Source organism: Martes martes (genome assembly GCF_963455335.1).
Source record: "Martes martes genome assembly, chromosome: 12".
In the NCBI taxonomy this organism is placed as follows: domain Eukaryota; kingdom Metazoa; phylum Chordata; class Mammalia; order Carnivora; family Mustelidae; genus Martes; species Martes martes.
This window is the reverse complement of record NC_137900.1, coordinates 90,303,088-90,318,207: the sequence shown is the minus strand read 5'-3', so window position 1 is coordinate 90,318,207 and position 15,120 is coordinate 90,303,088. Positions and strand designations below refer to the sequence as shown.

The 15,120-nt window shown below is 44.4% G+C and overlaps 1 protein-coding gene across 13 annotated transcripts in view; it reads left to right on the top strand.

Annotated features, from left to right (window-relative positions):
* The window catches only part of FNBP1 (formin binding protein 1), a 135,159-nt gene that overhangs the window by 59,308 nt on the left and 60,731 nt on the right, over positions 1 to 15,120 (top strand). For all 13 annotated transcript variants that reach the window (XM_080819819.1, XM_080819818.1, XM_080819817.1 and 10 more), the window contains exons 3-4: positions 5,759 to 5,815; positions 6,513 to 6,660. In XM_080819819.1, coding sequence (XP_080675945.1) covers positions 5,759 to 5,815; positions 6,513 to 6,660 — 205 coding nt within the window. The remainder of the gene's footprint in view (positions 1 to 5,758; positions 5,816 to 6,512; positions 6,661 to 15,120) is intronic.

The window sequence follows — 15,120 nt, the reverse complement described above, 5'->3', positions numbered from 1 at the left end:
CATCAAGAGAAATACGAATATTTCCTTCCCTAATGAGAGTTTGTGGAGTAATTCTCTGAGTTTGTTTCTGTTTGAGAAAGTCCCCATACTTGATAATAATTTGACCTGGTTATTCGCCAGTCATATTTTCATCCTCTCCAAACTTTGTCGCTGCATTGGTTTTTGGTGGAAAAGTCTGGGGCCAGCCAGATTTTTTTTTTTCTTTGTAGGTGACTTACTTTTTTGACTATGTATGTGAGGAATTTTTTGTTTGTTGTAGCAGTTGGATGGCCAAGCTAAGCCTTGTTGATCATTCTTGGTCAGTTTCCTTAGAGCCCTTTCACATGCAGATCAGTCTCTCATTTACTTCAGGGTAACCTTCTCCAGTTACATCTGAATATTTTTTCTGTATGATTTACTGACTTTACATACTTCAGAGATACAACTTTTCCTTATGTTAAAGCATCTTCTGCTTTTGTTAGTTGCTTTCCTTACAGTGATCATCTCAAAGCTTTCTTCTGTTAAATTTGATACCCAGCCCACTGTATGCATCAGTTCTGTAGTGGTAGCTTCCGTTCTTAGTTCATTGCCTTAACTTTGCCGTCTGTTTCAGCCCGTGGTCTGGGAATTCTTTACTTCATTGGCTTTGTGTTTTTATGAAGTTTTTCTGTAGTGTAAAATATTCTGGAGAAGTTAGCTTTTGCCTCTTCTGCTTCTTTTCTTCCAGATTGTTTGTTTGCTTGGTTTTTTGATTTGTTGTGGGGGTTTTTTTGTTGTTGGGTTTTTTTTTTTTTTTGGCATTCCCTCCTTCCCTTCTTTCCTTTGTTCCTCCCAACCTTCCTCCCTTCGTAGCCTCTCTCCTTCCTTCCGTCCTTCCCCCTTCCTTCCTTCTCTCCTGCATTACATATCATATCTTTTCACCTCACTTATGTTTAATATGGGCAGTTCAGCGAAGCGGTTGAGAGAACGGACACTAGAGCCCCAGTACCTGGGATGCGTTCTTGATTCTTCTGTTCAATAGTCGCACAACTTGGGGCACATACTGTCTGTGCTTCATCTTTTTCATCTGTAAAATGTGAATAATAGTAATTCCTCCTTTCCAGGGTTGTTAAGGGGACTTCATGAGATAAGGCACATGAACTTCCTAAGCGTGCTTTCCTTCCCCGCCTAAGCAACGCCAGTGCTGCTGTTGGTTCTGATAGAGGGGAGGTGAGCGTTCCTGGCCGTGATTCTAGAACTGTTGGCCTTTCCCTCTGAGCTCCGTTACGGGGTAAGGGTGAGGCAAAGGGTCTGTCTTTGTACATTTCGTCTTTGAGACTCTGAGTGTGTTCCAGAACTCGGTTAGAGGTTGTGTTTGAGACTTTAGTCCGCTAGGTCAAAGATAATCCCTGTTCCTTCGGGATGCCTAGGTTAGGCGTGATCTCCCACGGGCATCCAGCTTCGAGCCCTGGAGCGTGAGGATCCAGGTGGTGACCCCTGCTCCTGCCTGAATTCTGGAACCTGGGTGGTCAGCCTGTGTGTCTTCTTCTCAGAGCTTTCCTGTCACTGTCCCCAATTGCTCACTCACCCATCAGTTTATATTGTCAAAACTGATCTTAAGGGTTTTGTGGGCTTATTCCTACCCCACTTCACCCCCCTGCGGCAGCGGCAGCGAGAGTAGGGACAGCATCCTTCTCCGCGGCCCCAGAATCTTCTGCCCCTCACCACGGTCGCCACTTTACAAAGTGTGTAGACCGAAATTATGCTTCTTTCCCCGTGGGCTTGTTTTCTGCTGTTGATAATTGTCCTGGCTTTTCCTTCTCACCTCTTGTTGGGAAAGCACAATTCTCTGATCGAATTTTATTCTGCTGTCTTTGTCCGGAAGTCTTGTGGTGAGCTTTGGGAAAAAAAAAAAAAAAGAAAGATAGAAAAAAAAAAAACCACACACACAAACATTCCTGGACCCAACCCTGGACCTTCCATTTCAGAGGGCCTGGAACTGGGCCCAGTTATCTCCTTTTTTTTCAAAAGCTTCCCTGTGGCTCTTCGGATCAACCAAGTTTGAACCCAGTGTCCTTATGAGAGGATTATGTTTTTCTCTTACCTTTTCATTAGCCTGTCTGGAGAGCAAGTGTAATACATAAAACACTTAAAATTTCTCAGAAAGATCCCAGAAATTTAAAGCTGCTCTTTGTGGTTTATTTCCTTGCTTGTTTTTTAGGTGACCTCATGCAAAATAAGGCGAGAAAACCCATCTCCAGAGAATGGAAATGAAAGTTGATCCTTCTGTGTAGTGGTCCCTGAGAGAAAAATTCTGATTTTCCCTTCCATACCTCTTAAGCTTTTAGTTTTGTGTTGGCATTTATAGAGTGAATTACTCACCGGTGCTTTTGAGGAGCATTTTGTATGCTGTATATGCTAACATGGTCAAAGTAAGACTCATTCATCCCAATGTGACAGTCTCCACAGGTTGTCACCCACAACACACTTCCCCTGATTATCTTTGATCCTGTTTCGGTTTGGACTGGTGAGAAAGAACTAAAAAGAATGCTGTTTTTACCTGTCTCTAGTCAAGCTATGTTTCCTTCAGCTAGATATAAAACTTAAAATTATTTTTATGAAGCCTTAGGACTGGAAACTAAAAAGAAAATGTGGATTTATTAATTTTTTTAATTTATTTTTTAAAATGTGAAGTGGGTTTTTGCTTGTTTGTTTTATTTCAGTAGTCTCTACACCCCACCTGGGGCTCGAACTCACGACCCCAAGATCAAGAGTCTCACACACTTCTGACAGCTGGCTGGGAGATTGAGCCCCACGTCGGGCTCCTCGATGGGCATGGAGCTTGCTTGAGATTCTCTCTCCCTCTCCCTCTGCCCCCGCCCCCCCACTCCTCTTCGTCTCTGCCAAAAAAAACCAAAAACAAAACCCCAACGAAATTAAAAAAAACACATGCAGCCACTAGGCTTTTTTTTTTTTTTTAAGATTTTATTTATTTATTTGACAGACAGAGATCACAAGTAGGCAGAGAGGCAGGCAGAGAGAGAAGGGGAAGCAGGCTCCCTGCTGAGCAGAGAGCCCGATGCGGGGCTCAGTCCCAGGACCCTGAGATTGTGACCTGAGCCGAAGGCAGAGGCTTTAACCCACTGAGCCACCCAGGCGCCCCACCACTAGGCTTTTTAATACTCCAACTTTCCATATATTCTACTCTAAGTCTATGTGGAAAAGAACCTCTTGGTTGTATAGTCATCTTTCCATGTGTTCCCCTTTCCGTCCCAGCCACCTGTTAAGTAGGACGGACTGTTTTTACTAAATCTGCCTTTTAAGGAGTGACTGTGGTAAACTATCTCAGCTGTACTGTGGTTTCAACAAGGAAGAGTTCTCTCCTTTGCATTATTTGTGTCTTTAAGCCACATTATTAATTAATTAATTAATTAATTTCCAATATATTATTTTTAAGTAATCTCTATACCCAGTGTGGGGCTCGAACCACGATCCCGAGCTCAAAAGTCACATGCTTCACCAACTGAGCCAGCCAGGTGCCCCTAAGCCACATTTTTAAAGGAAATGTTGTTTTTCAGCATCCTTTTGGATCTAGATTTATTAGAGAAACTGTTCTATGCGTCCAGAGTATCAGCAGAGAAAATACGACATGGTTTATTGAAGCATGGGTCACACCAGAGCAGCCTTCAAGCAGGAACATTCATCAGTTATTAATTATAATTAATAGTTAAAAATTAATTATAATTTTGAAATGATCGTATACTCATGTCTCCATTTTACTTTTATTTCATTACTATTATCATTACCGTTATCATTATTATTTTAAGTAAGCTCTGTGCCCCACGTGGGGTTTGAAGTCATGACCCCAAGATCAACACTCACATGCTCTACTGAATGCACCACCCAGGTGCCCTTCCTTTCTTCATTTAATTTTATTTATTTTATTTTTTAAAAGATTATATTTATTTACTGGTCAGAGCGAGAACACAGGCAGGGAGAGCGGCAGACCCAAGCAGGGACTCAGGGACTCAATCCCGGGACTCTGGGATCCTGACCTGATCCCAAGGCAGATCCTTAACCGACTGAGCCACCCAAGCGTCCCATATCTTCATTTTAAATTGCAACAATTGATATTCTGTTGGGTGTTACATATTCTCTCAGAAAACTTGAAGGGGCAATAGAGGTCATTTCATCCAACTCCCTTGAACTCACAGGTGAGGAGCTGGATGCCCAGACTTGCTCACTGATTTGTCCGGGTTCAAGCCATCCCAGAGCAATGTCTTTTTTTTTTTTTTTTAAGATTTTTATTTATTTATTTGACAGACAGAGATCACAAGCAGGCAGAGAGGCAGGCAGAGAGAGAGGGAGAAGCAGGCTCCCTGCTGAGTAGAGATCCCGATGCCAGGCTCAATCCCAGGACCCTGAGATCATGACCTGAGCCGAAGGCAGAAGTTTAACCCACTGAGCCACCCAGGCCCCCCTTTTTTACTGAAGTCCATTGCCTCACGTCATCTAGTAATGACTGTTAGAGATGAAATCACATCCACTTTGTGTGTAAAAAGTACCATGATCAAAATTGTAAACTTATGATGGCACATTTTTTCTAGGCGAATCTGTAGATTCAGGGAGAATAAAAGAAAATGTGAAATAATGAAAGTAGCTACTAAGAAAGAGGAATAGAAACACGGGATAAACGGGGAAGTGAGTACCGAGATGCGGTCAAGTAAGGACCCCCCCGCTGTGGATCATTAGTCAGCCTCTCCTGCTGTTTCCCTAAACTGTTGCCACCCAAGTCAGGGCTGGGATCCGTGGGAGTGAGTTTCATTTTTTTCAGGGTTACCTCCTGGTTTTGGTGTAAATTCAAGCATGTTGAATGTAAAGATTGTCTGGATTCTTGACCTGGAGGTGAGATTAGAAAGAGAGATGTGAGTGATTTTGTCTCATCTGAGTGTGGTCAGTGCAAATCTCCTGGGCAGGCAAGTCCTCCTAATTAAATGTCTTAGCATGAACAGCCCCTAAATTCCTTTCCTTTTCATTAGCTCTTTGCGGGAGCAACCACACAGCCCTGACAACATGCCTTTGGCACTTGGATTTTTTTTTTTTTTAAGATTTATTTATTTATCTTAGAGAGAACGAGTGGGAGGGGCAGAGGAAGAGAGAGAATCCCAAGTAGACTCCCTTCTGAGCACAGAGCTCGATCCCACGACCCCGAGATCATGACCTGAGCCCAAACCGAGTCAGACGCTTAACCACGGTGCCCCCTAGGCACCCAGTACTTGGATTTTTAATCTGAGCATTTGGACATAGTCCGCATGCTTTTCTTGGATCATCGTGAAGATGATCGGGAGGGAACGGTGGCCCGGAGGGAAACTCGCCCTCAGCTCAGTGCTGCAGATGAAATCAGCCGCAGGTGTACACATGATCTGTACTCTCCAGTTAAAGTCAGGTCGTAACAGCCAGGTTAGCACCAACTCGTGCCCCTTTCTGTTCTCACGTGCTCTACCTTTGGGGTAAAAGATGAAAAACGATGCAAATCTTTCACAACCGGAGCTTTGTCACCCATGCAGAAAAGACGGAAGGAAGCAGGGGCACCTGGCGGGCCCAGCTGGGAGAGGTGGCAACTCTTGGCCTTGGGGTCGTGAGTTCCAACCCCACATTGGGTGTAGAGATGACTTAAAAAGAAAAAAAAAAAAAAAAAGGAAGGAAATCAATGGATTCACAAAGCCCTGACTTCATCTCTCATTCCCGATTTCTCAATCATCTTTCTATAGAAGGTGATACGTCTGCATTTTTGTTTTAGGAACCTCGCAAAGAAATACCAACCTAAAAAGAACTCGAAGGAGGAAGAAGAATACAGGTCTGTCTAACGCTGATAATTATGTGCTGATAATGTTTACGCCGGCCGTGATGCTGATGAAGGAAAGGAGAAAGGAAGTGTACAAAAATAAGCTGCATTCCCCGCCCGTGTTTGTGCTAGTTTTTAACTTGGCAGTGAGACGGTAAAAACCCTGCTCAGCTAACTTATGCTGAGTCACTAGACCTATTCCAGATTGTTTCAATTAAGGTAATTGGGAAAAGCTCAGAATGTAATCTAAGCAAATACAGGAAGCGAGGATTGTGCATTCCACGGTCTTGATGGGCTTTTGTAATGTCAGGCGTCTCTTGCTTTGAGAAATCTGTCCATTTCAGTAAGCAACTTATGCACCTTAGCGTGGACAGCGCAGAAGTGTTAAATCTCTAATTTAGATCTAAACACCCATTGAATTAGTGCATAGTTGGCATGTACGGTATCTGGGATCATATTTGAACCAGGATTAACGAGGCCAAATACTGCCTTACATAGAGCGGTTCGGCGTCACAGAATGTAGAGTGCTTCAGTGGTAATTAATTCTGAGCCATTTCGACGAGAACGCTCTTATGAGTAATGAACTTTCGGGATCCTATGGGACGTTGACGCACATTAACCTGATTTTAATTAATATTTCGTCGGCGCATACGGGGTTAGAACGGACGGGGCCCCTGTTTGAAAGAGTGGCGTGTGCTCATTTCCGTAGGTATACGGCTTGTAAAGCCTTCCTTTCCACCCTGAACGAAATGAACGATTATGCTGGCCAGCATGAAGTTATCTCCGAGAACATGACCTCGAACATCACTGTGGAGTTAGCCCGCTACGTCCAGGAGCTGAAGCAAGAGAGGAAATCGGTAACAGAAATTTGTTTTTTCTTCCTAAGAGATGGACCAGGGGTAACGAGAATATCCCTAGAAGCTTTCAAATTAAACACAGTCATACAACATGGTGGGTCTTGAACTGAATTGTGGAAAAAGTTATGGACCCTGTTCCTAGAAGGTGTTTCTAGGTCTTTGCAAGGGTCCCTCAGACACTGAAACTTATCTGAGGACCCCTCCCCCCCCCGAATAAAATCCCTAAGAGGAGTTGAAATGTATTTGAGGATCTCACACATAAAAAGAGTAAGCGATACCAGGTAGTACATAGCAGCGTGGAATAGCAGTATTAACATAAATGCTTATAATGTGTTCACAAAAGCCAGAAAGGTGATCTCAGCGCCATCGACTGTTCTTTGGGTCCTTTGTCATCTAACGAAGAGGCCCTTTTTGGTCCTCCTGCCTTCGTTATCATCTTTTCATAGCTCTTACTGTTAACAAAGGAGAAAAACGTGCGCTCACATGAAGTATATTCATAGTCCAGGTTTCGTCCTAAAAGATTTAATTCTAAGCTGCGGTCGGTGTCCTTGTTCTCTGATGGCTTCTGCAGGGCATCGTAATTTGTTAGGAATCAAGTACTAAAGCTGGCCCGTGATAATACTTTTTTCATTTAAATCCAAGTGCACCATAATTCTTCTGGTGCCTCGGACATGCAGGAACCAACAGGGATGGTGGGATTCCTACTGAACGAATGGAAGAGATATTAAATAATAATGACCAAAATAATTACTTAATTGCAATTGTGATTGTTGCTGCCAAGTATGAGTGCAGGTGCCACAGGAAGCGATGATGGGAGTGCCTAACATGCTTGTGCTCAGGATTGGGGAGAAGCTTCCCAGGACCCTAAACAGCCAACGTTTTCATAAGACTCGAAGGATGAGGAGGAGTTGCCTGGGACAAGCAACGGAGGTAGCAGCCAGTGCAAAGGCCCTGGGATAGGAAAGTTTTTGGAACATCTGAGGAGTTTACTTCTTTCTAAGCTATAAATAGGTAGCACGTGGCTTTGGGTGAGTTTAGTAGTTAGGAACAGATATATGCCTTAAGATCAACCATTGGTTTGAAAAACAAAACAAAACAAAAACAAAAACACAGGTTCATAAACTGCGATGACATGTTTATCTGTTCACATTAGAGCCGTGAATCTCAACTGGGCACAATTTTTCTGCCTACCCCGGCAACACTTACCAGTATCTGGAGATAGTTTTGGTCGTCCAAGGGGTTGCCATTGGCATCTGGTGGGTAGAACCCAGAGATGCTCTTAAATATCCTACAATACACAGGCGGCCTCTCCGACAAAGAATTACCTGCCCCGTAATGTCCGTAGTGCCCAGATTGAGAAACCCTGCACTAGAGCCCCAAATTAGATGACGGCATCTTCCAGACCATTCATTAAAGATCTTTTCTATGATGGAAAGGAAGCAGTGCACAGAATACTGAAGTTCAGAATGAAGCACAAATGTCTAATATAATCATAAACTAAATACAGTAAATCTGAACTTGATGTTGGACTGCTTCCCAGGTTTTTGAACTTCCCTCAACCTTGCAAAGTTTATACCTTCTTCCTGTTTGTTTCTTTGCTCAGTGCTTTGTGTCTCTTGACTGACCTTCAGCCACCCATATGGCTTAGAAATTTAGCAAACACCCTAAACCAGAACTCTCTGCCTTTACTTTAGTACGGAATATAAATTCTGTTTCCGAAGTGAATCATGAGCTATGAGCCCACATAAACTGGCTTCCTGTTAACTTTTTTGAATGCCTCTCCTCCAGCCACATGGCCCCCTTGCTGTTGCTCAACTTCACCCTGTGTCACCCTGCCCCAGGGCCTTTGCACTGGCTCTGTTCTCCTTGGAAAGCTTTCCCCCCAGATATCTGCAGAGCTCACTTGCTGACTTCTTCTCAGGAATAGCGTCTTCTTGAGGTCTGTCTTGTCCACCTTATTTAAAATTACAGAGTCTCTCCTCTCCTTCCCTGCCTCATTCCCACCACCTTCCCTGCTTTTACTGTTTTCCCATAGTGCTTACCAACATCTAACATTTTATATATTTGTTTTCTTTCATCTCACACTAGAATGTAAGCTCTGCGAGGGCAAGAATTTTCTTGGCTCCTGTTGTATCCCAAGCACCTGAAAGAGTGCCAGGGTGGAAGTAGCACTAGGAAGTAGAAAGGAGCCGTCTTAGACCCAACTTTGTTCACTTTGTTCTTGGACTTTGTGTCATTAGTGGAGGATCCTTGTATTTCCTTTTCGTGTTATGATTGGGTCCTTTTGTTTTATTCACTCACTGCTAATCAATGTTTTTGGACAGTCCGTCATATCTGTAGCTTGAATTCTGTTCCTTTTTTTAATCAGAAATTATAGTAATTTATAGAGTAAATTATAGGTGATACAGAGGCACATTAAATAAGATCTGCAATTCGTAGTGCTCCTTTTGTTTTAGGGAGAATCACAAGCACACATCTGAGTCAGATATTCCGCTGGAAAGAACGACAAACACCGGGCTCTCTTAAAGCATTTTGTAATTACATGAAATGACATTTTAGGAAATTGGGAACCCTTTTAAAATTCTAGAAAGAAGGAATAGCCACACGTAAATGCATATGTGTGGTGTTTTAATATAATGCAACATGAACCTTTGTGCTTTTTTCCTACATATTTATCATTATTTTGAATGACCGCGTAATGGGCCATTAGGTTGTCTATTGATACGCGGGGACTTTAGAAATTATTCTGGTTATAGTGTCTGCTTCATTGTTTGGCCTCGAGTCTTCATTTTTGTGGATTATAATAACTGATAGCTATTAAGCTTTACATTTCGTCTTCACAGCTCCCCTTCGGGAGGGGGGACAGTTTCACATTTTATCCCAGACCAGGAGGCTGGAGGCAGCGAGGCGGGGGTCAGGCCCTTCCCCAGGGGTGGCTCTGGGTGGCTCTCGGGGCCATGCGTGTTCGCGTGCGTGTTTTTGTTTCCCCTGAGTGACGTTCTTTAACTTACATCCAAGGATGCCGGGTCAAACAGTGTCCGCTTCCTCACGGGCAATCAGCTCTGGATAAGGTGCTCCTTGAGGTCGAACCATAATGACCAATATTGCTCCTTTAGAACTTTCCCTTTGGGCTCCTCTGACTCTTATAGGTGAGTGATCTTACTTATTCTTGAAAAGATGACTCGTGGGGCGGCCTGGGTGGCTCAGTCGGTTAAGCAGCTGCCTTCAGCCCAGGTCTTGATCCTGGGGACCTGGGATCGAGTCCCGCGTCAGGCTCCCTGCTCTGTGGGGAATCTCCTTCTCCCTCTCTCCCTCACCGCCCCCCATGCTCTCTCTCTCGCAAATAAACGAATTAATTAAATCTTTTTAAGAAAGAAAAAAGAGAAGATGACTCTTGGGACGCCTGGTGGCTTGGTCCGTGAAGCATCTGCCTTTGGCTTGGTTTATGATCTCAGGGTCCTGGGATCGAGCCCCACATTAAGCTCTCTGCTCAGCAAGGAGTCTCCCTCTCCCTCTGTGCTCGCTCTCTCTCTCTCTCTCTCTCAAATAAATCAATAAAAATCTTTAAAAAAAAGATGACTCTTAAAGACACAGTAGAATGGGATCTTCTCCACTTTGTGGTGACATTTGTGACCAGCGGAAGTGACACAACAGAGCTGGAGCTCAGATCCAGGTCTCCCGGTGTCCCCGCCAGTGGCCTTTTTGCCGTGCTGCTGTGAAGGGCTGACAGCGTGCTGCACATCTTCCCTAGGAGAGGGAGAGCCCAGACCAGCTGCGTGTCCCCAGCTCCCTGGGAGGCTGTCGGGCTAGGAGAGGAAAGGATGTTCTGGTCAACACATGGGCTTGGGATTCGAGCAGCCCCACCAGCTGTGACACATCAGACCGGGCCACGAGGGCTCTCTGAGCCCCATTCTGAGTCTAGTGAGCTTCTCGCTGAGAAAGGAGTCTGATGCAGGATTCGATCCCAGGACCCTGCCACCATGACCTGAGCTGAAGGCAGACACTTATCCGACTGAGCCACCCAGGTGTCTCCCCTCGAGTGTTCTGATCAGGGTTTATTACAGAAAGCAGGAAGGTATACAGGCTTCCCTGTGACCGTATGTCATAACAGTATGGCTCGGTGCATTTAAAAAGACCTTTCTAAAAATGTTGAATTGGCATTGAAATGAGAGGCTTTCACTATTTTAGGTCTAGCTAGTATTTCTCAGAGCTGACCAGAAATCATGTCTTGCTTAAGTACCAGTCTTAACCATTAGTGTAATGTGTTTTGGGCCATTTGGTACAGCGGCGAAATCCTGTCTGCCCAAAGGGATGATTTCAAATTTATAGGATTACTGCTGGATCTCATTACTGCGTATAGAGTTATTTCCAAGTTCAGTTTGGAATGCTACTGGAAAATTATTTCTCCTCTAGATTTTGCTGTGTTTGAATAGATGAATCTCTAACAAGGGTGTGCGTGGGGACAGAGCTCATTCTGTAAAGAATGTTTCCTTCCCTCTGGATTTGAAAGAAAGGTGGTAAGGAAGTAGGTAGAGGGAGAGATGGACGTTCTTCTCATCCTGGGGGCCATTTCATGATAATGAGCCGGCTGTTTGTCCTTGAAGTCTTAAAATGGGACAACACCTGCTGTGCACGTTCTTTGGAGAAAAGGTGGGTTTTAGGCAGCAATGTCCACACCTCCCTTGTTCCATAAGACGTGCAACTCTCCCACATAGTATCTTAAGGAAACAGTTTGTTCCGAGGCACAAATTTATAGGCTTGTTGTTAGGAAAATGCATTGATTTTTCAAAAATAACTTTTTTTTTTTTTTTTTTTAGTTTATTTGAGAGAGATCACAAATAGGCAGAGAGAGGGGGAAGCAGGCTCCCTGCTGAACAGAGAGCCCCATGTGGGGCTCGATCCCAGGACCCTGAGATCGTGACCCGAGCCGAAGGCGGAGGCTTAACCCTCTGAGCCACCCAGGCACCCCAGAAATTATATTTTAGCGAGATACTCACCTTCTCTTTAGAGAAAATAGGATCACTGGCCTGTCTTTGGGGAGAATGTAAGTCAGAGTACACACTGCCGGTTCCTTTGCTTTGTATTCAGTTTTTTGTCTACAGATGTAAATTATCAATAAATCTGTACTGTGTGACAATATTTAGGATTTACTAGTGTTCAGGAGAAATCACTGGGAAATCAACATTCTTTGTAAGGCAACATGATTAGTTTTAATGTGTAAAATCTGGAAATTTTTATACTTGCCTGATTTTCCTAGATTTTGACAGATTTGCAGTAAATACAGTAGTCATCTCTTTTAGCTGACATGCAAAAAGAACTTCTGTTTCTTGGGGCACCGGTGGCTCAGTCGGTTGAGCATCCAACTCTTAATCTCTACTCAGCTCTTGATTTCCGGTCGTGAGTTCAAGCCCCGCGTCAGGCTCCACGCTGGGCGTGGAGCCTACTTTAAAAAATTAAAAAAAAAAAAAAAAAGAACTTCTATTTCTTTTATGTACTCTTCCCCCCTTTTTTGAAGGGGGGAATGTTATGATTCATGTGTTAATTGTCAATATTTTTAAAGAATGTTACCAAAATTCTGGATTAAAGAACAAAAACTCGACATTTTTATAAGTCAAAATCCTCATTTTTTTCCAAGTTACCTTCTAGGTGTCACTTACAGACGCAAAGATATTGATGTGTACAAGGACTGATATAGACATGTATACGTAATATGTCTATATAAATATATTTCCTATATATAACACTTAAGCATATTAGTCCTATATGGATATAACTTATATTTTTCTTTATTCCCCATTTAATATCATAAGCAGTTTTTATTTTTCTGCATGAAAACAGGTAGTTTTAATCATTAGAATTTTAGTGGCTATACATTATTCTAATGCTCGTATCATTCACTTAACTAATTCTTCACTATTTGACCTGTAGGCTATTACCAGTTTCGGGTTATTTACTTACTTTTAGTTATATAAACAGTACTACAGAGAACTCGTTTCTTTCATAGCTCTTTTTTTGCGTGGGGTGGGCACCATTCCTCCAAGCTAAATTCCCAGAAAGAGAGTACGAGGTCGAACATACGTGATTTATGGTTCTTAATTAAGCTCTGGTCATTTACAAGAGTGATGGTCTTCGACAGAAGTGTAGATGAGATTCCTAAGTCACGGAAATGATCCACGAGGTTGCGAATTACCTGATCTGAAGTGTGGGTAGTTCAGAGTTGCTATCAGATAGATTCCCCCGTAAGAACGAGGGTAAAGACACCCTTGCTGGTGATTTTTGCCCGTTGAATCAAGTTGTTAAAAGAATTTCGGAGAGGTTGTTTGGTTCAGCTCGAGCCTTTGAGCGTGTCTCAGGGTAATGCACAGTGATCACCGCGAACCAGGTAAGAGGGATTTTTATAGAGATTTGTAGCTCCAGAAGGGGACTCAGGAGGTGCTGGCCGACATTGACTGGAACCTCCAAGCAAACTTCTCTCAGCAGGTGGAAAGTATGGTTCATTACCACATATTGGCCAGGAACAGAATCGCTTTTTGGCAGAGCTTAGCTGAAAAGTTCTAGAGGAAATGATTATACAATACCTTCAATGACTCACTAAAATTTTTATAAACTCAGAGAGTGCTTACAAGACCCCACATTACTTAGATTGGCCAGTTATATTTTTTCCCTGAGTTCCCAGAGGTGTTTAAAAATTGATACTAAAAGATACCATCATCTCCAAGTTAGCTATTGGGTGGGTCCTATTTAGGAACTTAGGGAGGGACTTAATATCCCATAAGGCAGTTTTGTAGCATGGACTGACCCTACTATGCTTCGAATATGTTTTTATAAGAGATTTCAGCAAACAGACAAAGCCTAGCGTGAAGGAATGAAGAAACTAAAAGGGTCTTACGTGTGTGATCAAGTCATTACAAATCAATTTCTGATCTTTTTGGTCCCATTGAGATGCACCTGGGGTGCTCCGTTATAAAGCCAGGACCTGTGGGGAGAGAACACAGACAGCCAAGAGGGACTTTCGATTTCATGGCCTGGAAGAGGAGGGTTTCCATAATACCTCCTCTTTACTGGGGTTACCCCTTTTATTTAAATAAATCCAAAAGCAGGGGGCCCTGTAGAAGTTGCTGGTCTTCTGCCTATGTCCTGCCGGTGGGACACCCACGGATAGCTCCTGGTTTAATGTATCTCTAGGAGGCGTATTTGGTTCTGTTATGTCTCCTTTGTTTGGGGAGGACATGTGACAGGCGCGTGCTGTTCATCAAGGCCCTGTCACCGCTGTGGTTCTGTCACTTGCAGAATCATTAAAATTTCACCCAAGCATTTATGGGATAACATACCTAGTTATCAGGAGGCTGACGTTCTGCTCTTGGTTCCCTGGATTTGAAGTGCAGCTTTGGGTTTTGCATTGCTCCCTCGTGAGCTGGAACGAGACCTTCTTTTTCTTCTAAGAACTGGGAATTGTTTCACTGATGTTTTGTGTCCCAGCTGTTGCCGTCTCCTTGGATGAGCCCGATGCAGCGTCTCCGAGCACCCCATCGTCGGGGGAGGGGGTGTCCCTGGAGCCCGGCAGCACTAGGAGCGATGCCCCAGAGCTGTGCGATGCAGAGGGCTTTTTATCCCATCCAAAAAGAAACTGTGGATCCCCCAAACCCCTTTATCACAACCCTGTTCCAGTCTGCATTTCCTCGGGTCGGTAAATGGCGCTCCTTGTTAATGGAGTTGTTCTGGCCCAAACAGTAGGGCGCCCAGGACTTCTTTTTCCTTCACACCCCAGATAATATGGGTCCTGTCTATATAATATATATCGGGTCCTGTCAGCTCTACCGTCAGTAAACGTTCTGAATCCAAACACTTCTCACCCCTCATCCGGTCCCTCATTGTCTCCCCCTGGAGGACTGCCCCAAGCCTCCTGCTTTATCCCTCGGCTCCCAAGGTCTGTGGCGCAGCTCCCCGTCTCCACCTGTGCCACCAGCTGTCCCGTAAACAGGTGCAGCAGCCTCCCCCCTGTCCCTCTGCCGCGCCTGCCCCATTCGGTACGTTCTCCGCGCGGCAGCCCGTGCGGCCTTGTCATCATGCAGACGGACCACGTCCCTTCCCTTCTTCGGTCCTTCCGTAGCTTTCCCTCACCCTCAGCGCGGCCCGGGAAACCGCTGTCCGTGGTCCAGCCCTTGCCTCCTCCTGTCTTACCGCCCATCTCGGTCTGATCACGTTGGCATCAGCCGTTCGAGGAACACGGGAAACCCTTTCCTGCTTCAGGGCATCTCCGCTGCCCTTCCAGCCGCTCAGAAGGATGTTTCCTTCCCTAGACCTTTGCAAGTTCACGCCTCCGCTTTGTTCAAAAAACGTCATCCAGATCTGTCGAAAATGCTGCTGCACCCGCAGCTGCCCTCTCTGTGCTTCGTCCTCTTTCTCTTACCACCGTGGCCACAAGGACAGCACCCGGCATGAGCCGCACGCTGCACCTTG